The following is a 25,085-nucleotide window of genomic DNA, read 5'->3' on the forward strand; positions in this document are numbered from 1 at the left end:
ATTGCGGCGATTATTCTTATAATAGCAGTTTTTAGCGCTACTGTGTTCTGGTTTGAAGGGTTTGTTTGGTAGGGAGAGACCTACTACGCATTTTAAGGCCTCAGGTAATAACGCAACTGTTAACATCAGGTAGGACATACATTATATGTAGTTGGTGTTTATGTATTATACATGTCGGGCGGCAGGTTACCATCAGGTGGACTGTTTGTATCTTTACCACTTCAGTTCCAAAAAAAAAGAAATACGCTAACGTCCATGACGTTATTGATTGTGATTGATAATAATACTACAAAATACTACAAATATCCATTGTGGAACTTTGGGTACATAAAATACAATTACATTAAAAACTACTAAATTCTTTTTTATCTATCGTAGTACTTACTGCTAATAGATGTGGTTACCACGAATACAATCTTTCAGATAAGTCTATTTAATTTCGCCAGTGACCTTGCATATCACGGGACCTATGCACGGGACATACATAAATAAAAGTTTAAGGGCATCCGGATCATACGGAGGGTGTGCTAAAGGAGATAGGTATAGTTATCCGAGGCGTTCCAGCTTAGTCCTTAGGGCTAGCAACGCACCTGTCAGGTAACACTCATTTATCTGGGGTCGAATACAGGTGTCCACGGGCGGCAGTAGCTACTTGGCGGCAGCGATTACTTTGAGTGAAACCGGGTGTACACCCGGTCGGAAAATTAAATTTTTTAACGAATTTTGTCAATTACTTAAATGAAAAATTACGTCACTATATTAATTAATCATTTTTATGTAAGTAAATAAATATTTTATATTGTGTCCGTTTCATTATCGTTAATATTTTGATCGTTTTTTTGACCTCGTCTTATCAAGCTAGGGGTCGTTCAAGTATTACGTAACGCAATTTGGGGGGGAGGGGGGGTCTTGTAAAACGTTACGATGCGTTACAGGGGCGGGAGGGGGTCTTCCGTAATACACGTTACGTAACATTTTTTTTAATAAAAAAATAGGGAATTAAAACTCCTAAATTGGCAACCCTTTTCATTTACGTTTTACGGGAAATCCCTTGAATGAGTGGGTTCAGCCGACTTAGTTCGGCTTTTTCGGAGTTGATGTTTTATTAGTTTTTACTCTTATTCGGATTAAAAATCTCTTGTTTTATTTCTTAGTATTATAAAGTAAATATGTAAGTAAAAGTATCCCAAGGATAAAAACTATAACATAACTTTTTAGCGAGTTTAGGGTAAAAATTGACACTTGAGTGTTACGTAACGTTAGGGGGGGGGGGGGTATAGAAAAACGTTACGGTGCGTTACAAGGGGGGGAGGGGGGGTCAAAAATCTTCAAAAATTGCGTTACGTAATACTTGAACGGCCCCCTACATTTGTGTCTACATAACATACAAGTTGCGCACATGCTAAGTATAAAATGAATTATATTCAAATTAAAATAAATAAGGAAAATCTTTATTGATCTATAGGTTCATTATCGTTATTACAACAATAATAGACTATAATTACTTTATCATTAACTAAGACAAGTCGTTAACCTAAATTGCAATTACTATGCATCGTATACGTGGCCTACGTGGGTTTAAAAGCGTATTCAACTCAACCATCAACCTACAGCTCCCTTCATAATCAAAGTCAATACAACTATCGAAAATAGCGTCCTCGAAAACGAATTCCAATTTTAAAATGACAAAAATGCACCCAACAGCCCATAATTTCAATAACATTTAACATAAAGTTGAAATTCCGTCGTTTACCCACACTAGACAACCGGTAAACAAAAGCAATCGTACAGAGACTATCACATAACTTTAGATGGCGGTTAAAAAACTCACAATAATAAACTCCCTATTCACAAGTAAATAAGCCCTAAAATCCTATGAAATTTGCTCGAAGGGTGCACTGAACGTTGCCGTGCACTATACTTGAGCACGCTCACCCCACTCCCGCGTCGAATAGTACGACCAATAAAACTGAACGCGTCCACCAAATTCAAATCAGATAGTTCTGTGCATGTGGTGCAGGCTCAATTCGGGCGGTAGTGTAACGGAGTTTATTTTTTTAAATACAAAAACAATATAACAAACAGGGACAGATAAAACTTTGTTGAATAGATGTGATAGTGTGCTAGTGTAACAAAATGGCGATCTCTTTACTGAGACTCGGATTTCGTTCTGCCGCATTGAGTTTGGAGAGGAATGCGGCTATCCTATCCTCCACCAGTGTACAAAATCAAATAAAAGTAAGATGGTTTTTTTATTTATCAGAATGAAAGTTGTTTAATTTACTTGAGTGTGGATTTCACAATGGAATGTTGACTTGTAACGATCGTCCAAATAATTAAGCAAATGACTCGTCAATTTCAATAAAATTTATTAATGTACCTTTACAACACTTGAAACTATGCCCTTTCACTTGTGTGTTAACAGCTTAACGTTAACTTAATGACTACTAATGGTTTGTCCAATTAAAAATAATAATCTAGAATAATCAAAGTTAATACAAGAAAAATACACAGAAAATATTTATAAAACGCATATAATTCTACTTACTTAATAGATTGTCGATAAAATAATTACTGGATTTTGAATGTAGATAATTGATTATAATATAATTTAGATACTGTTTTTGTTGCTTGCGGCTTGCATTTTTTGGTTGGACTCCAAGTTAATAAATGCTCTTTGGCAACTCAGATGGTGAGTTTATAAAATAATGTTGACTGATTAGATACATTCCATTTTTAAATAATCGGATTTAATAGGTAGGAACATAAAGCCGGTTCTATGGCTCGATGGCTGATCATGAATTATTATGGCTGTAACAAGTTTTAAGTCGGTCTAAATCGAAGGTTGATTCTAATTCATGTCGGTGTTACATGGCAAGTAGATCTTGTGTCAATTGGTTTAGAATAAAAAGATGAGGGTATTTTAAATAACTAAGTTAGCCAATCTTTTTTAATCCAATTGTATAGCATAAAATAATTAAGTATTGATTACTAAAATTGTAAAAAATCGCTAGTTAAAGTTGAATACTACTTTAACTAGCGATTTTTTACAATTTTACAACTTTTTAACAAATTTTATTGTTTTTGTTCATGGCAATTTTTCTTCACTATACTACTATATACTATATATAACTTAATAGTCTGTGGTCACACTGTGACAAAGAATTATAGATAAAAAACGCAGGAATAAAAAAAAGAAATAAAATAGCTTTGTTTATTTACAATTTGTTCGCGCACAAGGTTATCAACAAAGTTTAAGGACTTTTAGAATAATAAACAAGCACCATTGCTCAACGTTGCCGCCCAAAGCACAAAATTACGGATATTTAACTACTACATAATGCTACTACACGACATAATATTTTTTTCAAAAAAAAATGATGGAGGCTACATCTATCATTTTATTTGATCGCGCCTGGCATTGATTAAAGTTGATTACTTGATCTAACATCTTCAGTTAAACCATAGATTAGTATGAGTTAAACCTACAAATATCCATGATAATAATTATGCGAGAAAGCTATACCTACTTCGTTAAGTTGGGGACAATGTGTTTGGTTTGCGTCATGTTTTCAGGTTAACAACTGTGGGTACAAGTGTTTTAAAACATGTTTATTTTACTCGTGCCGTGAAACAATCGAATTTTATGGATTTAATGCAAGAATTGCAGATCCAAGACACTTTATATATTTTTAACAAATGTACATAGATACATGATGACGGCTGAAAAATGAAAAAAATAAAGCAAAATTAAATAAAATTGGAAATTTAAGTAGCAAACTAGCATGCAGCCCCATCTAACTAAATTCTTCATAGTATTCGTAGTTACACCCGTGTATAGTCCGCTCCAAACTGCTAGTCCGCTCCGAATATAGAAACGAGTCTCGTCTATCGTAGGTATATGCTAACTAAACCTGTGCACAACAACTTCAGAGCGGACTAGAAGTTTGGCGCGGACTATACTAAGTTACTTTCTTATATCGCCTTTCAAAGTACCTAATATAGCGCTTAACACTGATGTTCATTATAACAAGCTGTGGTTGTGGTACATTCGGAGATGAACTACAAAGACCACCTTAAAATAACTAAGAGGATTCTGTTAGCATAGATAGATACGTCCAAATTTATAATCCTAATTTTATTTTATTATTGAACATGATTATGAAAGCATGAAACGGTGGGACTGATAAGTGATAACCTTTATTTCGCCTCTTACATATCATTAGGATGAAACTATATAGGTATTTACAAATTAATTAGACGAATGATGAAATAGATCGAAGCTTATGTCGAAAGACGAAAATTCAATTTTCGTTCATATCATAATTAAATTAAACTTGAGAATCATGTTAATAATGCCGGTATTCCGTCTTAAAAATTATAACAATTTTACTTAAAATTATACACAAGATAATAATAAACCAAAATAAATCTTTTACCAGTCATGCTATTATATATATAATTTCATGAACAATATCTATAATTCATATCTATAATTTCATGAACAATACATAAAATACAAACATAAGTACATAAAAATACCTCCTGTATTTTCGACGTCGATAAAAAGTCGACAATGACGTGAAGCAGCACAAACGTACGCGGACATGAGAAATTTTTGTCTATAAGAAATTCTGCTTTATCGTTTCAATTTCAAATTCTATTGTTATCAACTCAAATTGGCTTGCCCTCAGAGTAATAATTAATACATTGAGATTAAAAGTTGTGTTAATGTTTCATAGAATAGTTTTATAATCGTTGTGGTTTTATTTGACTTCGAAATTTCTTTCAGGAGAGATCTCCATATGAAATGTTTGAGAGGCCTATCGTATTTGATTGATTATATATTTCTATCTACAACAGTCATAGATTAGTAAAGATTACTCACTCCTCACAAGAAAATGTAACCAGTTTTGACAATTGAAATTGTCACTGTCATCTATTTTCGTGTTTGGAAAATATTAAAAAATGTTGTTTTTAGATCATTTACGAATAAAACGATATTTCTCCGCACTTTTTCTTCGATTTCGTGTTTTCGCACCACTTAATGGCTTAATGGCTTCCTTCAATTACAAGGCGGTGATATATCTATACTTATCTATTATAGCAGTGAAGGTTTAAAATCATATTGAATGCATCCATCTATCGTAACAAGCGTCCCTTTTGTCGTTACGGGCAATTAAACGTAGGATACTGGCAACATTGAGTCAGCCCTACGGAATTATAAACACTTGCCTTATCGAAGTAACGGCTTTGTCTCAGGGGCTAACCTGCTTTGTATGCTACCTGTTACTCAATTAATATTGTAGGTTTTATGCTTTATGTACCTTTGTGTTTATCATTTATTTTTAAGCTTCGTTATAGAAATATATAAATAAATAAATTTAATAATAATTATATTTTTTTTATCTGAACTGATTTGGATTGACTGTTGCATGAAGCTAAATAACTTTACGTATGCATTTTGATATGATTAGCTTCTTTACAGTTGACTTATAAAATTTTGAAACACAAAGATTATATACAAAGACACAGAATATTATTTAGATATCTGCCTGGCTAAGAATCAAACCTAGAAACTGTAGCGGAACTATCAAGGTAAAAGACAGAGGTTTGCTGGACAAAGAATATTAAGTCTTAAGCATTAAGACATGAATTCAAAATAACTAATACATTATTAGGTATATTGGTGAAGTCACAAGCAGAAGTTAATTAATAATAATCTGTATTGCGTCCTGTTTAACAAAAGGGCTATTATAAAAAGATAAAGAGGGTCGGAAGCCATCTTGTATTTGATTACAATTCATTCGCCTCGTTAAAAATCGACCTTCATCGAGTTGACCGTTCGTTTTAAACGATAATTCGTTCATCACAATAAAATAATATTATCTCACGAGTTTGTTTGCAAACTGTGTCTATTTTTGTAACTGATAATGGTTTACTTTTTATTATTATTTTCAATGGCAGTCCACTGTCCGCGGCATACCGTGTAATCATAAACTTTAAACGGACAATCTAAAAACTACAGCTCTTAATACCATTGCATATTATATTAAAACTTTCAAACAAGATTCCTACATTCGTGTAGATTCTAATTTTAAAAATAAACAATCAAAATTAATATTTTTATCTCACTCTTTCTTTTAATACACTTTATTATTGCAATGTTAAATATAGGATAAAATTTTCTTTTTGTTTTTAAAGGTGGTATTGAATGTGTTAGAACCCTTTGTAACACCACCGCCACACCTATTTCTGCCTAATAACAGCATTGTAAGCGCTGCTGTGTTCCGTTTTGAAGGGTGTGGTAAGGGAGACATACTTTTCCGAGGCGTTCCAGCTTAGTCCTCAGGTGCAGCGGCGCTTCTGTGGCCGACCTCAACTTTTTAGGTTTTATTGAAAAAAGGTATGTTTCGCCAAATAATTCGTTCATTATAAAGTCTTCGTAATGATTTGTAATAGTCTTCGTGATAGTTCTTATAAATATCGAATACTGGTTTACTTTTACTTTTAAGACATGCAAGGTTATACTTTCATTACATTAAGTGTAAAATTTATGAAAGTATAAAAAATTATGTATAAATATAAAGCTACATAAACGATCACTCTTGTCGACCTTGGAACATCACTGGCCGGACCTGTTTATGTGAAGATTTTATTTTATTTTGATTCCTCATCGTATTATAAATTATCTCCTTTTTCTTTTGAAGCAAAAAAGGAGTAATGTTAACGCATAGACTGCTGTCTATTCGATCATAGAATCAATCACAGATTATTATTTGATGTCCGATTTTTTAATTCTGACAACTCAATGTTAGGGCATAGGTAACAACGTCCTACCTTGTCCTACGCCCGTTGTACTCAATTTATCTAAATTTAACCTATTATAGATCGAAAATACAATTTGTAGTATCCACACCGTTTAGACATCGACGGCAAAGTGTGAAAACCTCTATACTAGGGAGTATAGAGGAGAACTTTCACTAGAACAAAAAACGTCTCCTGAAAAATATTGTTAAAAATTGTACTTTATTTTTCTATGTTTTAAGGTCTACAAAAACAATAGGTATTAATTACGTGTAAGTCGCATTTGCAAAAATAAAGCGTATTCTTTTCCTTAAATAAAACATTCTTCGGCAAAATCATAAAAAAGGTGTCGCTATGACTGTACTGTTAGATTATCTTATATTTAAAAAATTATAACGGACCTATAAAAACTATTTCACATGAATGGGAACTGCGTTGTTGCGTACGCGCGAAATAATGCACATATATTGCAACTTGACGACAGCAAGTGGCTAAAAATAGACAATATAGGGGCCGTTCCTTTGTTTCTTTTTTGTCTTGGTTGAATATTGTAACGAAATGAATACAAAATTATACACAACAGAAGATCATTTTAATTGTCAGCAGCAGAGTCGGTGACAGACATCTATTTATCACGCATTAATGCTGTATTTCTTTATTTCAAATTCTCCGAAACCGAAGAAAAAGAAATTATAACTATTAATTAAGTTACACCACAAAATAAAACTAACTTACTCTACACATAGATAAGTATAGAAACCTCACCACCTTGTAATTCAAGGAAGCCATTAAATGACTTAAACAGCTGACAATTCTGTCAGCCGTTTAATGGCTGTCATGGTGTAATTTACGCGGAATAACGCCGACATGCGCAGTTAAGAGGTGAAATCGAAGAAAAAGTGCGAAGAAATATGGTTACATTCGTAAATGATCTAAAAACTACATTTTTTAATATTTTTCAAACATGAAAATAGATGACAGTGACAATTGCCAAAAGCTTACGTATTCTTGTTAGGAGCGAGTAATCTTTACTAATCTATGACTACGCTGATTTTTATTAAAAGTCATAAAAAATTAACAACGTCTAAGGCCAGTTCCTATAATTTAAATATTTTAACGGGTATAACCGGACGGCAATAAAATCAAGGTGCAATATATCTGCATTAATATTATTGGTGTTATTGGTCCAGCCGTGAACCAAATTGCAAATCGTCGCTTGAGGCCGGAATAAATGGAGCGACCATTGCCTTTGGGACAACACAATCATTATAAAGTTAACACAGACTATAGTAGGTACTTACTACTAGAGTTGTTACGGATACGTATACGGATATGATATTATTTCCGATTTTCGGATACTTTTGGGTAGTTTCAGTTATGAATATTCGATTTTTAAGTAATCGTAAAAGTAAAGAAAATACAAGTAACATGTGGAATGAACTTTCTCCTGATGAGATATTGCCTGAGCCCTGATATGGGGCTGACAAGAAGGGTGCAAAAAGAGCTCTCCTTCAAAGTCAGCGATGCATTGGCGACTCCTCTGGTGTTGCAAATGTTCTTAGGCGGCGGTGACTGCTTGCCATCAGGCAACCCGGCTACATTATCGTTAGGTATAACTATAAAAAAAACTAATATTTCGTATTTGTTTCCAAGCAAACACTCGCTACTACTGTATTATCTCATTTAGACACGGCCCTTATCCAAAATTTTTATATTGTATTCCGTTACAGTTACATATCTCCATAACCATGATAGCTACTACTAATTTTAATAGTATTATGACATAAAAATGGTGCTTATTTTTTAAATCATAGATATCATCAATTATGTCGATAAAAATATTCATTAAAAAATTTACAATGTAACAAAATAGACTTCCAAATCATTATTAACTTTCAGTATATTATAATGTATACAACATGTAGTGTGTACAAAATAAGTAGGTGTCAAATATAAATGATGTGGCTCACTGATTTAATGGTTTGTAATGTCATAGATCACTGGGATCATGCGCTATCAGAACTTCAGGGAATTTAACGAATTTAATGTGCTGCCATCTTGTATAACCTAAACAATTACAGTATCCGAAAACATTTAGATTAAAGATTTTAATTTCATTTTAAATTTGGCATCATAATCTATGATTAGCATGACTTATTTCTATAAAAAATGTTACCCAAAATGGCCGTTTTTGTATGTTTATGCTTCTTACGCGCATAGAGACATGATAAGAAAATGATAAACGTTATCTTTATCTATTTACTATATTTCGAAAGATCAGTGCAACTGCCAATTGATATGCATTTGAGGACCCATTGGACTATTGCCTAACCCTTTCTGTAAAAATATCTAGTTCCCTGCAATCGAGTTAGTTCAAATATTAAATTGTTATTATAGAATAATTCGCCAAATACGAACTCGCACATGGAGGCTTCCGTACCACAAAATGTTCATAACCATATTAAAATATGTTTTATTGTTCTTATTTGTATTTATATTAATAGAAGTCATATCTTCCTAGTACGGTTTAACAGTTAGATCGTACCGAAAAATACCGGTTTGTAGTATGGAGACTTTAATATTAAACTTTATTTTATTTTTAGTATTTGTTATTATAGCGGCCACCATTATGCATCCTCTGTTAAAAAAATTAAGTGATCTATTACGGTTCCACAGATAGAGCCCTGTGACAGAGGGACAGACAGTGAAGTCTTAGTAATAGGGTTCCGCTGTTACCCTTCGGGCACGTAACCCTAAAAACGAAAAAGTTTTAAATAAACGCTTTTAAGACTAATTATAGTGTTTATAACAACTTTGTGCTTACAAAATCATTTTTGGGCAGGAAACGATTAACTGACACGATTTTTAATAAGCCTCCAAAAGTCCAAATACATATGATTACTCGTGGTTACACCGATTCAATTTGTCATTTTCGAATGTATACAATGTATAGATTTTATCGTGGTTGGCCTCATATTGCATAATGCGGTCATCGGCACGGTTAAATGGCTGTATGGCCACATGCACCAGTCTCTTGCCACTATTGACTTAGGTGGTTCCTTCATTTTAAAATATCTGCATAGGATGCATGCTGTCTCTCGTAATGTTATATTTTCTGATAATTTTGCTCAAATAAAAGATTTTTCTAAAATGTGAGAAAAAAAGGCAAATATTTTCTTAAAGAAATAAAAAAGACAAAAATTTGCAGTCCATATAAATGGTTGGTAAATGGTCTTTGCGCTTTAAAAACGTAATCAACCTCAAATAGAATTGAAGTCTATGATATAACAGGTGTACTGCTTCCCATAAGGACTAAGTTAGAATTATTAGTCACCTCTACTTCATCAAATTTCTTGTAAGTTCTCAGGTTAAGTCGTGTAGATTTCGAAAACTATTAAGAAAATCGCCATGTGTAATATATAGTTATATTGGACTAACAGAAACACGATTAAATAGACTACGCCACACCTTCGTACTAAAATAATACGTAATTCTATAATTTATTACCTTCGTAACTAATTCTTGGGTCCGTGGTTCGTGGTTACATAACCCGGTCATCGGCACAGTTACGATAGGGCCATGATTGTTTACATACTGGGCGCATAATTAAAAAAATATAGTATATTTCAAGAAATAAAACAATTTGGTATGGAAATTTATTGCAGAGATTCTTTAAATGATGGTATAGATTTAAAAAAAGCTATACTGGCCTATCCGTCCCTGTGGTTAACTCTGATTTAATTATTTATTAGACGTAGAGATTAGAGTAAATATAAAGTAAAATTGGCGCGAATGAAAGCGACGATAGCGCCTCTTGCATGAGAGTACGGTAGCTTGGGTTTTAATATCGCCAAGTTAGCGTATGCGTCCGTTGAACGCCTGCGCTGGAAAAACTAATATATGGATGCTCAGATGATCTTTTGTGTGTGAGAAAGTGAGACATTAGATATGTATGGAATTAACACTACGAAAATCATTTTTTTTGTTGTAAATCTTATGTTCGAAACACGAATTTATTTTTTTAATTTCAGTTGCTCCAAAGCCATCGAAATTGTAATAAATCGAGATTTGAGAGTCTAATGACACCTTTTGTTGCTGTTTTGCTGCTTTTAGTTATTTGCCATATAAAGAATAATCGATCAAATTTCAAAAAATCAAATCGAAATCGAAATCAAATTCGAAAAAATCAATGATCGTTTTTTGTCAATTATTATTAGGCAGACATTATTAAATTTTATCTTAGATAGGCGAAAGATCTAAACAAGTTGATTATATTGATTGATTGATGATGATTGAAGGGTGTCAAATTCGTGTAGATATTTTACAGAATAAGCCCTACAGGTCTATTTGCCCGTTTGTGTTATCATTATCACGTATCGGCGTCTCACAAAACTCAACTAGTGCGTGGCAATGTTGCATAACGCGGTCATCGACACGGTTCGTACGAGCTAGGCAAGAGACATGCATCGGGTGGTACAAGGTACTACAGTACCGTGGTACAACGTACATCGTTTGTGTACGTGTTCTAATTAGATTACATTACTCTGAATATTACAAGAATGTACACAGTCCATTCTTATGTATGTATATGATATTAAACTTCGACATGAATTGATCGATTTAAGTTTTTGATGTAATCCATTTTGTTTCTAAGCAAGCGAGCATGCATACCACGTTGTATGTGTTTCTACTGCTCATAACTTCTGTAATCAACTCAGAATAGAACAGGAATTTTACGAGAATTTAAGTCATCCGCATCCACATAGATTCTGAGAGGAGATCCGTGCCCAGGAGTGGGACGGAAATGGGTTGATGATGATGATCCACATAGTACTGAAGAGAAGAGAATTAAAAGATCTAATTTACTTACTAAAGAAAGATTATTTTGAGCTCGGTTCGGCCTATCGATCCAGGGGTCCGCGGTTCAAATCCCAGGAACCTCTGATTTTTCAAAGTTATGCGCGTATTAGAAAATAATTATCACTTGCTAAACGGTGAAGGAAAACATCGTGAGGAAACCTGCATACCTGAGAGAATTATAAAAAAAAATCTCAAAGGTGTGAAGTTTACCAATACGCACTTGGCCAGCGCGGTGGACTATGGCCTAATCCTTCTTATTCTGAGAGGAAACCTGTGCCCAGCAGTGGGACAGTAATGGGTTGATGGTGAGGACTCATTAATTTCAATATCTTGAATTAGAAGCAATTGAGAAAAGCCGTAATATAATTTGTAGGGTCTATTAATTTGACCACAGTAGTCGACTTACAACTTTCACGATAATTTTTGGAAAACCATGCAGTTGACTGGGATGTATTGATTGGAAGTTTCGGATCTGGATCTGAATACGGATTTATTAAAAATATCATATCAGTTTCGGATATTGCGACAGATGTGGAATTATGTCGGAGTATCCCATCATTTTAAATCAAGGTGTTAGTACCCTCTGTGGTTCGACTCCTGCGGCGCCACCGCCACACGGATTACTGTCTAATAGCAGTGTTATAAGCGAGATATAATTTTTCGAGGCATTCCTCCTTAATCCTCAGGGGTAGCGGCCCTCCTGTGGCCGACCTCAGGTAGGAGTCTAATCTTATCTGGGGTTGATTATCCATGGGCGGCAGTAGCCACTTACCATCAGGTGGAATGCTCTTCTGCTACTCCTATACGTATAATAACAAAGTAGCTTCGGTTACGGTTATTAAATTATTAAGGAATTGTAAAATTGAAGAAAATACTGATAGTAAGTTGATTTTATTAGTAAAGTAACTGAACAGCTAAATCTTTTTATGTAATATATAAGGTATATAGTGTTATTTACACTCCGCCAACATCCCAAACTATTTGAAAATTTTGTATCTGATTCAGTTTCGGATATTTTTTTATTTCTGATACCCGATAGTTTCGGTTACGGAGCTCACTAACATCTGTTTGGTGCATATAGGAAGACCTTCAGATTACTTTCAACTCGCCCGGGATCATTGACCGGCCACACTAGATAGAATGACAATGAGTTTCATGCAATTATGTGCATCGACTCTTTGTTTTGATGCCAAAGAAATAAATATTTATTTCATGACGTGTTTGGACCTTATTAACGTGTAGTGAGATATTATAGAAAGTAAATGAACAATTTATTATTGTACATACGTGTTTAAGTGTAGCGATGAATGATATTGTGTTTTAAAAGATTTTTTTTACCAATTTTTTAATTTATATTAGTTTTGGTTGTATCTATGTATATATGTATGTATGTATGTGTGTATGTAACGGAATCTTTGAACTCGATTTTTACCCACTTTAAACGGTCCGATTAATTTAAAATTTTGAACAATTATCAAGAACCGATGACAATACACGATTTTAATAATTTTATCCCATTCACCTTAACAGGATCGTCAGGAATCAGGATTAACTATTTCCCTTGTGCGATTTTAGCGTGGTTTTTAGTTTTTAAACTATAATTATTGTAATATTGAATTAGCAAACGAGCATGCAGTCCATCTGATACCTGAGGTTGGGATTGGGGTTGATGTTGGACGGCAGCGATGCTCAACCTGACGACTAAACCGAAAGCCTCGGATAAATATGTCCCCTTCAAATCAGAACACAGCAGCGCTTATCAATGCTGATATTAGGCAGAAAGAGTAGAACCACAGAGAATTCTACCAACTTTTAAAATGGAATAGATTTCATTTGTAATTTTATCAGCTTGACGGATTTTTTAAACATTTAATATATAGCACGCAAATGTTGAAATGTTGTTTTATATTAAAAGTGGGTATCAATCTACACTAATTATAAAGAGGAAAACTTTGTTTGTTTGTTTGATTGTAATGAATAGGCTCAAAAACTACTGGACCTATTTTAAAAATGCTTTCACCATTCGAAAGCTACATTATATACGAGTAACATAGGGTGTATTTTATATGAAATATATTTGTTAAATAGATTTTGAGGCGGTACAAAGTTTGCCAGGTCAGCTAGTTACTTAATAAAGGTGTTAATTGCAGTCCAAAAAATGTAACATCTTTTACTAAAAGCAATGTCTTTTCCAGTTAATCCACACCAAAGTGGCGTGCAACGGCAAGATGTGCTACATCCAGCCCTTCCAGGAAGATGTAGACCGTTCAGCTCTGCGCCGCTACAGCAAGCAGCACGGCAGACCTGAGGAGGACCGCAGGAAAAAACTGAGTGACTCCGAGAGCGAGAGTGATTCCGATACTGAATGCAAAGGATATGATAGGGTAAGTTACTTCACTTTCTTTTATTTATAACGTAATTATGCAGTCCACATGAGAATAAGTGGCCGTTGCCACCCATAAACGTCTGTATTCAACTCGAGATTCGGTTCTGGTCCTATCTGTGGTCAGTCGGTTGTATGCGCCTTGGTAGATAGAGGTCTAAGTTGAAATGCTTCACCCTTCTTCACACACCCTTCATAAGACTGCTGTTATAAGACAGAGGTGGCAGTGGTGTCTCAAGAGCCGAATCAAGAAGTTTTTACTGTCCAAAATGTGTAGTAAGGGACAAACTTATACAAGATACGATCCCATCTAATCCTTTGAGTAACATCTGTGGCCGACTCAAGAGCGTTTGTCCACCACCGCCGTCACCGGATCGTCACCGACAAAGAGATGACGGCCCCGAAGTAGCGGGTCGTTTTTTTATAATATAGGAGTAGCACCATACATTTACTATAGCCGCTTGTCCACTGCACGTACGTCACTTCATATTAAAGTCGGCCCAAAATAATCTCGTTCTCGGTGACGGTGGCGGTGGACAAACGCTCTAAGGCCGACGACTTCATCTAATTGATTACAGATGACCATTATCGGTAGTGACGTTTACCATCAGATGGAATAGTTTCATCTACTACTTTTTTTTAATATATAATAGTAAACTTACCTATATTTCTTTCAGTCGGAGTTCTGGCGACGCAAGATGCGCACAGTCCACAATATCCTGGATGTGGACAAGGATGGGTTGATCTCTTTCAATGACTTCCTGCTTTTCTCCGAGCGGTTCAAGGCGCTGGGACACTTGGATGATGCGCAAGCGCAGGAGTTCACTGATATTATTAAGGTAACTTTATAGAAATGTTTTCTACACTTACAGCCTCACAATAGAATTCTATCGTGGGTGCCATTGTTACACACAAAGACACACAAACATGACACACAACATCTGAATGATGAATTTAGATCATGGGCTATCTAAATTCATCATTCAGATGTCTGTCTGGCCTGCGATCGAACCCGGAATCTTTTGCGAGTCACACCGGTATGGTGACCGCTTCGCCACGCAGGACGTCAAATTATATCATCATTAACCATTTCCCACTGCTGGGCACAGGTCTCTTAGGATGAGCCGGGTAGTAGGTCAAATTACACTGCGCTGACCAAATGCGAATTGGTAGACTTCAACTAAGAAACTTAGGGTTTAAAGTTTCTGTTTTTATCACACATCATAATCTAGCCAATGTTCCTCTGCTGGAAATAGGTTTTACAGAATAAAAAGATTTTAAGTAACAGTCCATCACGCTGAACAAGGTAGACTTTACACATCTTTGAGAACCTAAATAGTACTTATTTCGAAATCAGTAAGTAAGCATTATCTACAATTATAAATATTCATAGTTATGTTGTTACTAAAAATGAACTAAATCAAAAACTTTAAGTTAAATATGCCCCTGAATGAACGCCACGGCTTCCTATTTCGGTTCAATTCCCAATCAAAATGTAGGAACATAAAAAAGTTATACAAAAAGCATTCAGGTAGATCGGCGTGCGACCTCTGAGAAAAAAGTAGGGTCGATACACAAAGGCGTCGTGATAATAAAATAAAAATGTTTAAACGTTTCTGTTGAGATATAACAAATAAATTGAGTTTGGAGAGTTGTTTGTTTATATACTTGATGCTATTTGAAAATGCGGAAAAAAAAGATGACGCGTGGAGAAAAAAGTATTGGTTTTAAATTTACTGAAAAATATTGAAGAAAACATATGTGTAGAGTGCAGTTCTGCGTTTCAAGGTTTCCAAGATGTACATATGAGGGAAGGCCTCAGGATTGGTAACGCATTTGTGAACAGCTTCCCTGAGGACTAAGCTGGAACGCCTCGGAAAAGTATGTCTCCCTTACCATACCCTTCAAACCGGAACACAGCAGCGCCTAACACTGCTGTTATGCGCAAGAAATAGGTGTGGCGGTGGTGCCGCCGGAGTCGAACCACAAAGGGTTCTACCTTCAAATAAAAGTGGTGCTTATATTCTATATAAATGTTATTTTTTGCAGCTAACCTGGGAGGAGCAATGGGGCGCCATCGACCCCTACAACTTCGTAACAGTGGAGCAGTATCTCGAGGATATGCACCACGTACTCAACGACAAAACGTTGAAGAAGAAGGCGCATCGCTGGTTGCCGTACTTGTTCAAGGTAACTAGTAGCAAGGAATAATCCGCGTAAAACTGCTAGTCCGCTCTGAATATAGAAATGAATCGCGTCGCCATAGCAAATTGTATAACTACACTTGTGTGCAAATATGGTTAATTTTATTAAAAAAAAATTGTTTGTACAAGTTACATTGTTTAGTTAAGTTTAAATTTTCTATTTGAATAACCATGCTAAGCCATGGCTTTGTTGATCATTGTAATTGTGCTCAATTATTTGTTTTTGAAATACAAGTTAGTGTTGTAAGAAAATGTTAAATTAATTAATGTGTTTTAATTTTTTATTTAAATAAAAAGTGATTATTTAATAATACCATATGCCTAATATCATTTTTTTTGTGTTAAAAAACTTTATTTATTGTTGGCGGGAAATAATTTTGTATCTCTTTAAAAAGTTTGACGTTTTGTTAATTGCAATTTAGTGGCTTTTAAAAAACTTAAATTTTGCAAATTGTAATTTTTGGTTCTTCTGACTGAAAAGGTTGTTGACCTCTGCCTTAGGCGGTAGTAGCCAGTGGGCGGTTAACACCACTTGTTAGTGTTCTTGTTTTTAATTAATTGTTTATTTCCAGGCTGTAGACAAGGACAAGTCGGGGTACATAGCGGTGCACGAGTTCAAGTTGTTCTTCGAGTGCCTCGGCCTCAGCCACGAGAACGCCGCTGTAGCGTTCGCGATCATCGACGTTAATGGGGTAAGTTCTTTTAAAATAAAGGAGAAGCAGACGAGCATGCAATCCACCTGATAGTAAGTGGCTACTGCCGCCCATGGACATCTATAATCAACCCCAGATAGGATTAGATATTCCTACCTGCGGACGGCCACAGATGCGCCGCTACCCCTGAGGACTAAGCTGAAAAATGTTAAGGGTGAACAACCCTTATCACTTAGGGGTATAAAAAATAGATAGTAGCCGATTGTCAGACCTACTGAATATGCATATAAAATTTGGTGAAAATCGGTAAAGCCGTTTCGGAGGAGTACGGTAACTAACATTGTGACACGAGAATTTTATATATAAGATAACAAAATCTTTAAATAATATACTTACCTTGTTTCAGGATGGAAAACTCTCCATGAAAGAGTTCGTGAAGCTCGGCAAGGACTTCTTTTTCACGGAGGACGAGACCAGAGTCTCCAAGATGTTTTGGGGACCACTCATTAACATATAACCTATTAAACCCCATTTTGGGACCTTCGAGCCCATATATTCTAGGGCCTATGACTCTATGTGCATTTTATTAAATACTTAGACTTTGGTGTAAGCCATTAGTTAGAATTAGCGTAAGACTAGTATATAGGTACCTTTGTTGGTGATCATAATTCAAAGGAGTCAAACGTGTTAGAATAACTCGTGAGATATCACTAAAGTAGGTGTGAGTACGAAAAACAAGAAATGACCGTAAATACAAATTTTAGTGAAAATAAAGTTTATATATTTTGGATAACTGTCCCTTTGGATAAATTATAATTGATTTCAAAACTACATTAAAGCATATATATGATTAAATGTTGGTAATATAACCTTAAGAAAGCAAGGTATATGTATGATATATCATTCATCATCATCATCGACGCATTACTGTCCCACTGCTGGGCACGGGTCTCCTCTCAGAATGAGAAGGATTAGGCCATAGTCCATCGCGCTGGCCAAGTGCGTATTTGTAGACTTCACATACCTTTGAGATTTTTTTATAAATCTCTCAGGTAGGCAGGTTTCCGATGTTTTCCTTCACCGTTTAGCAAGTGATAATTAATTTCTAATACGCACATAATTTTGAAAAATCAGAGGTGCCTGCCTCGGACCCCTCGATCTAGAGGCCGAGTTTCTTAACCACTAGGCTATCACTGCTGTCATATATATCACTACCCCATAATAATCTAGTTAAATTATTTGTGGCACTATCATTTTAAATCAATGCAACTCTATCTCCACATCATCCAGAGATCAAAATATTCTAAATCCAGGTACTATTAATATACCTTAGTTGTATTAAAATCACACTCACATAAAAAATAAAATCACAATCACAAATTTCTAATTTTTAAAGTCATTACCAATATTTTCTTACTCTTCACCTGCTTTAAAAATCTGTGTTATGTGCCTATTTTTGCCGTAAGCAATGTCATCCATAGTCATGCAGAGTCATCGTAAATTGTAACTTGTTTTAATAAATAATGTAATCTAAAATAACACTTTTGTATGCATTTCTCGCTCAGACATTAGGAATTTAATACTTTTTTAAACAAGTTATATTTTGTAATACTTAACATTTATAGTTTTCTCTGTTTAAATATTCTTAAGGAATAAAAAAATGTGATGTTAAAAAAATAAAAAAGTATGGGACGTACTTTATCATATTTTAATACGAATATAAAATAATTTCTTCCTAATAACGTCTTTATAGACTCTAAAACATGTAATTTCACGAATTTCTATGATTTTTTTTAATTAATTTTCAACTATTTTTGTATAGTTTTAGTTAGTTTTAAGACATTCAAGAATGTTTATTAAAAGAAAAAATTGTATACTAAGATAGAAAAAGATAAAATGCAAGACTTTGAGAAGAATCTCAATAAACGTATCTTTCAAATTTGTTATTTCATTATATAAATGATTTTCATTTTCACACATTTTTTAAATTTTAAATGAATATCGGATGTGGACAACCTCAGGTAGGAATATCTAATCCCATCTGGGGTTGATTACAGATGTCCATGGGCGGCAGTAGTCACTTAACATAATGTGGATTGCAAGATCGCCTGCTTCTCCCATATTATATAAAAATGTTTTTTAAATGTAATCATCCGTAACTGCTTTGAGAATCTTATACTTTCAAAATTGGCGATCGCTGTACACTTGAAAATAATACCCTATGTAGTTAAATATACAGTAAATAAGGGAGGCAAGAACCTCCCATATTATTCAACCCGAATAGTCTTTGAAAAATACTCAAAATTAAATCGAATCAAAGTATTTAATTTCAAACAAACACTGGTAGAACATAATGAACAATCAAGTAACAATTAATACTAAGATCAGTTATATTAATTAATAATTATTAAACAATGCTCAGCTGGTCTTTAAGCAGCTTCGTTTCCTCGATGAGACTTGATATTTGATTCGTTCTGAAAATAGAAAACATAAATGTATGTAATTGTAAACCTTAATAGAGAATTATTAACACTATCGCAATATTAAATTTTGCAGTCGATTACGAAATATCGAGCATTATTCACATTTATAAATCTATTTACTAACATATTTTATTTGTCTCACGCTTTGTCGGCCTTGTTACGCCTTTTAGCACTTTTAGCTATTTTTTATAATTTAAAATTTGGTCTTGACTTACTCGAAAAATTAATTCTGTATAGAGTTGGTATAATCCGCGCCAAATTTAAGTCCGCTCTGAGGCCCGTGCCAGACATAAACAAATATTTGAACAAAGACTTTGCCCACACATTTGAACACTTATTTGTTTAAATATTTTATTCTGTCACTCATATCATGGTTTCTTAGCAACTGGACTTTGCGCATGTGTAGCAGGATCCGCACATACTTGAAATTTGATCGCTTTGATGTACGCTCGAAAAAACGACACCAATGGTAAAGTGCAAATATTTGTAGCAAGCTTTGAACCAATACTCAAATACCCGTGCTTGACTGTGTTCAAATGTTTGTACTACATCTGGCACGGGCCTGTAATTGTTGCGCGCAGGTTTAGTTAGCATATACTCCGTAACGTAAGGACACACTAACAGAGCATCACACATCACAGTCGGCAGCAGAGGGTCGGGGGGTCCCGCGCCGACTTCATCCTAGTACCAACAATTTGCTATTGCGACGCGACTCGTTTCTATATTCGGAGCGGACTAGCAGTTTGGCGCGGACATTAATAGATGTCCAGGGCGGCAGTGACCGCTTACCATCATGTTGACTGCATGTGCGATACTTCAATTACAAAAAAGAAGATACATACTGCTGTTGTAGTATCGAGGAGATGGTGTCGCTGTGGGACTTGCCGAGTGCCGTGTTCTTCTTCTTGTATTCCTCTTGCCATTGCTTCAACTGGTAACATAAATATACAAATTAGTATATTTTCAAGATTACTTTTTCTACTATATATATGTCTATTGTTATAGTTATCAACTTTCTACCGTTTTCATATAATTAATAAACAAATTAGATTATTATTTTTTTTGAGAAAACCGTGTCTTACAAACTTACATATATATACATAGTATAGTACATATCTATATACATAGTTGCCGAATATAAATTTTCCTTGTTTGAAGTCTTTTAAAGACTTATTATAAAGATGTCAGAAATGATCCTTGTGTTGAAAGGCTATTTATTAACTTAATATTACTGTTAGTTATATTATATTGGGGCGTCTAATAGTAGGAGTTCCACACTACACTTTGTTTCTTTGCTACGCTTTCGCGCCTCAATTACTAAACCGATTGTTACCAAATTTGGTACTCACTCAGGGGTTCAGAGAATAACATAGGGTACAATTTATTAAAAAACAACTACTGCCATCTACCTCTGCGAGCAAATCCGCGGTGAATGGCTAGCTCCTAATATGTATATGTGGTGTGGAGCTGAGGCTTGCAATATACAGGGTGGATACCTTCATACGACAATAAATGAAATCACAAGACCTACTCCATCCTTGGAACACGTTATAATAATTAAAACACTTAATATCGAATTAAAAAAATAAATTTAAACAAAATATTAAATGAAGGGGTAAAAAATACAACGCCATTTATTAACATCAGTTTACTCACCATTGATAAGAGTCGCAACAGTGCAGTGTCATAACGTAAAATCTTTTGCTGCAAGTGTGATCCTTATGTCTTAGGAATTAGGTACAATATGCATTTCCTTACTTTGAAGATTTTGCAACATTATAGTTTTATTACGTCTGGATTTATAATGTTTTGCGATTAGACAAAGTGTATAAAAGATTTGAAAAATGCATAAATATATTTTGACGTCCCGCGTGGCGGAGCGGCCACCATACCGGTCTGACGCGCAAAGGGTCCCGGGTTCGATCCCCGGCCAGACAGATATCTAAATGATGAATTTAGATTTCTGTTTCTGGGTCTGGGTGTTTGTGTATTTGTCTATGTGTGTGTCCATGGCACAGGGAATCCTAGTGTGGGGCTGTCAGTGTAGAAAGCGTTTAAAAAAATATATTTGATTGAAAATGTGTTTAGAGGCTTGAGTGATGGATAGGTTCATGTGGTTAAAATTATTGTCGTGTGAAAGTATCCACCCTGTATAAATTAGCGTAAGAATACTCTTACACTAAATAATACTATTTAGGCAGTTACAATAAAGTTATCGTCACAGTAACACGCCTCTAACTCGAACATGCTTGCAACATCACTACATAGTACATATATGTTCGTATGCCCACCTCAGCCCGTTTGTACAGCGCATGTTCCTTGACCAGTTTGATCCTATCCGCCAACTGGTCCCCCCTCGCTCTATGTCTCTCCAGCTCTTCCAGCAGTTCCCTCTCTGCTGCAGTGGTCCTCGCCGCCGAACGAAGACTTCTAACCACCGCTGAACACCTGGTGGGAATAGGATACAATTATATAAGATAACGAGCTTTTGCCCGCGGCTTCGCTCGCGTTACGAAGTAATATTTTCATCCCCTATTTTATCCCGTTGGGGGTAGAATTGATTAAAATCCTTTCTTAGCGGATGCCTACGTCATAACATCTACCTGCATGCCAAATTTTAGCCCGATCCGTCCAGTGGTTTGGGCTGTGCGTTGATAGATCACTATGTCAGTCAGTCACCTTTGAGTTATATATATTTAGAAGATTATGCAAATAAAACGACGGTAAAAGAAATTTAACTTCTTTTGGTGCGTTTGATAAAATAAAGTGTCTCTAAGAATGCTTTGTGGTTCGACTCCGGCGGCACCTCCGCCACACCTATTTCTATCTCATAACAGCAGTGCTTAACACTGCTGTGTTCTGGTTTGAAGGGTGTGGTAAGGGAGACATACTTTTCCGAGGCGTTCCAGCTTAGTGCTCTGATATAGCGGCGCATCTGTGGCGGACTGCTGGTTGGAATCTAATCCTATCTGGGGTTGATTACAAATGTCCATGGGCGGCAATAGCCACCACTTATCATCAGGTGGACTACATGCTAGTATCCTATACTATATAAAAAACTAATTATTGACATTTAAAATAAATTTTAAATCAATATGGACGATATATAAATATAGTAGACATAATATGGCATGTCACACTCGATCAATAATGATAAAATACACTATAAATTGGACCGCCGCATACGACTATAGACAAAACACATTATCCATCGCATAAATGATAAAAAAAAATGTGAGCCGTCACGGGACGCCTGGCAGATGTGAAACATCGACATTATTTTGTAAAAGTAATATGCAGAAAAGAACATATTGTGATAGGAACTAAATATGTCATAATGATAAAATAAAATATTACGATTTTTTTCCAGATAACGATGACTATTTATTGAATAAACATTTATTTTCATTAAATACAAAAATTTACGAATTTATTTCAAATTGTGACTACTTAATTCGTTTAATCAGTGACTTCGGTAATAGTTATTGCGCATGGCGACGCGTCGCCACACCGTACACACTACTGCATATAGACTGTATATATATACCATCGTATAGCGTGGCCACGCGTCGCCATCCCAGAAATCAGTTTTACGTGCAGCTATAGATGTTTCACATCAAAAAATAAAATAAAAATATTACAATTATAACACTCACCTATACTTCATGTCCTCCTGTATTTTATTTGCTAGTGATAGTTTGTTTTTGAGTTCGGCCGTTTTCGATTGCATTTCAGTAATTTCTTTCTAAAAATAAATAATAAATACATGTAATGATTGCCGTTTCTAGTCCTAAAATGTTAAATAAAATTTAATTTTAACATAAAAGCGGTAAGAGTGAACCCTATTTATAACAGTCGTACAACTTAAACATTATACTTTCTTCACACTAACTTGATAACATCAGGTGGACTGCATGATCGTCTGCTACTACTATATTAACACGCTTTTATTAGCTTGGGTTGTATGTATGTATGTAACAAAGTAACTGAATCATTGAGCCCGATTTCTATTCACTTTGAACGTTCAGTATAATTCAAAATTTTGAAGAATTATTAAAAACCGATGACAATACACGATTTTAATAATTTTACCATTCTCCTCATAAGGATCGTCAGGAATCAGGATTAATGATTATCCTGTGCGATTTTAGCGTGGTTTCTTACAAAAAACAAAGATAACGCCCAAAAATCAACTTTAAACCAGACAAAAAAAATGTGATCTAATAATGAGTGGCCACCGTACCCTCAGCTCGGCGGCCCAGTCGTCGTGCTGCGCGCCCAGCGCCGCGAGGGTGGCCACCTTGCGCCGTATCGCGTCCGCCGCGCGCTGCTGCCGCGACATGTACTCCCCGCGCAGCTTCAGGGTCGCTTGCGTCAGCAACTGGAACACACTTACATTAGTGGGGCCATTCGAGTATTACGTAAGCAGATTTATTACAAATATTTACCCCCCCATCCCCCTTGTCAGAGAAAGTAAGCAAAGCTCTTACCCCCCTCCCCCATGCTTACGTAAACATTTTTCAATTAATGGATTTATAATGTTATAATTATAATTTTAAAAATGTCTAAACGTATGCATTACTTGCGTTTCGTGTAAACAAGTAAATAACTACCGATGACGTAATCATCATCTAGACTCCCCTACCCCCCATGTCATCCAAAATAAGCAGGGCGAGGACCCCCCGCCCCCCATAGTGCTCACGTAATACTTGAAAAACCCCAGTGGGCTATTTAATTTAGCTCAAACACCCCAAAATTTGTAAGTTCAAACAGATAAATTATACGAATAAGAAAGATAAGATACAAGAAAGATGAAATGGAAAAAAGAAAGACAAGGTAAGAAAAGAAAAAAGATTTATCTTTTTACATTTATTAAATCTATCTTTATCTTTTATTTATATATATTTTTGTTCTAACAAGAGAAAGAAAAGATCAGAAGGAATGAAAAAGGAAAGAAATGGAAATAAGACGAAAATCTATTATACAATATGATACTTCTACTATTATATGGGAGCTATTGCCCTTTAAATAAGAGTATACAGGATGAATTTTTCAAATAAGCCTTCAGGGCCAAATCCGAAACTATAAGGATTAGCGAAAAATGCTGAATGAAAAATTTGATAAAAACTAAAACTGCATTATTAGTTTTTTAAAATATCTTTTTCCTTATCCGGGAATCGAAAGAGTTCATTTTGAAAAGAATACACCCTCTATATTATTCCACTATCTATATTGTGACAAATTAAAGGAAAAAGGAAATATTGAAGAAAATTGAAAAATTCACCCTGTATACCGACTCGATGTCGACCATAGATGCGACTAGACTATGAGTTCTACCTTCAGAATACAGTGATGTAAGCTATCTATTTATTATAAGCGACTTAAAAAAAAATGGGAATACTACAATCTACATATAATTTAAAAAGGCATGTTTTTAAGACTACTTCACCTCTAAAGCCTCCTTGGGGTCCAACTCTTCACTTTTGTTCAAATTGAGCAAGGGTTGTGACACCTCCCTCGCCAAAATCTCTTGTATTATCGTCGTAAATGACAGCTTTTGTCTCTGAAAAAAGAAAATATAATACTTTTTAAATTTACAAACCTAGGGTATGAGGTTTTTAATTATTATTCTCAAACTAGCTGACCCGGCAACTTTTGTACCGCCTCAGAATCTATTTATGAAATATATTTCATA

At 35.0% G+C, this 25,085-nt stretch overlaps 2 protein-coding genes across 2 annotated transcripts in view; one reads left to right on the plus strand and one right to left on the minus strand.

Moving 5' to 3' along the window:
• The first annotated feature begins 1,964 nt into the window (after window positions 1-1,964).
• On the plus strand, window positions 1,965-18,243 carry CBP (sarcoplasmic calcium-binding protein). The gene is made up of 6 exons (XM_073078558.1): window positions 1,965-2,238; window positions 13,863-14,051; window positions 14,728-14,889; window positions 16,100-16,240; window positions 16,827-16,946; window positions 17,314-18,243. Exons 1-6 carry the CDS (start codon window positions 2,137-2,139, stop codon window positions 17,422-17,424), a joined length of 825 nt encoding a protein of 274 aa, XP_072934659.1. The 5' UTR covers window positions 1,965-2,136; the 3' UTR covers window positions 17,425-18,243.
• Window positions 18,244-19,211: 968 nt separating this feature from the next.
• mbo (Nuclear pore complex protein Nup88) overlaps window positions 19,212-25,085 on the minus strand; it is a 129,872-nt gene continuing 123,998 nt past the window's right edge. The window contains exons 10-15 of the mRNA XM_073078573.1: window positions 24,840-24,953; window positions 23,634-23,771; window positions 23,047-23,135; window positions 21,682-21,838; window positions 20,233-20,321; window positions 19,212-19,381 (exon numbers count right to left, since the gene is read on the minus strand). Coding sequence (XP_072934674.1) covers window positions 19,315-19,381; window positions 20,233-20,321; window positions 21,682-21,838; window positions 23,047-23,135; window positions 23,634-23,771; window positions 24,840-24,953 — 654 coding nt within the window. The 3' untranslated portion in view covers window positions 19,212-19,314. The remainder of the gene's footprint in view (window positions 19,382-20,232; window positions 20,322-21,681; window positions 21,839-23,046; window positions 23,136-23,633; window positions 23,772-24,839; window positions 24,954-25,085) is intronic.

The sequence above is a fragment of the Epargyreus clarus genome, unplaced genomic scaffold, assembly GCF_041222505.1.
Source record: "Epargyreus clarus isolate Ecla_fem2 unplaced genomic scaffold, WU_Ecla_fem_2.2 ptg000012l, whole genome shotgun sequence".
Taxonomy (NCBI): domain Eukaryota; kingdom Metazoa; phylum Arthropoda; class Insecta; order Lepidoptera; family Hesperiidae; genus Epargyreus; species Epargyreus clarus.

Bases quoted from the DNA above. Each gene is read 5' to 3' on its own strand.
- CBP (XM_073078558.1), top strand. From the start codon at position 2,137: ATGGCGATCTCTTTACTGAGACTCGGATTTCGTTCTGCCGCATTGAGT. The intron at 14,052-14,727 runs GTAAGTTACTTC...TATTTCTTTCAG, and splicing joins AATGCAAAGGATATGATAGG to TCGGAGTTCTGGCGACGCAA. The intron at 16,947-17,313 runs GTAAGTTCTTTT...ACCTTGTTTCAG, and splicing joins CGATCATCGACGTTAATGGG to GATGGAAAACTCTCCATGAA.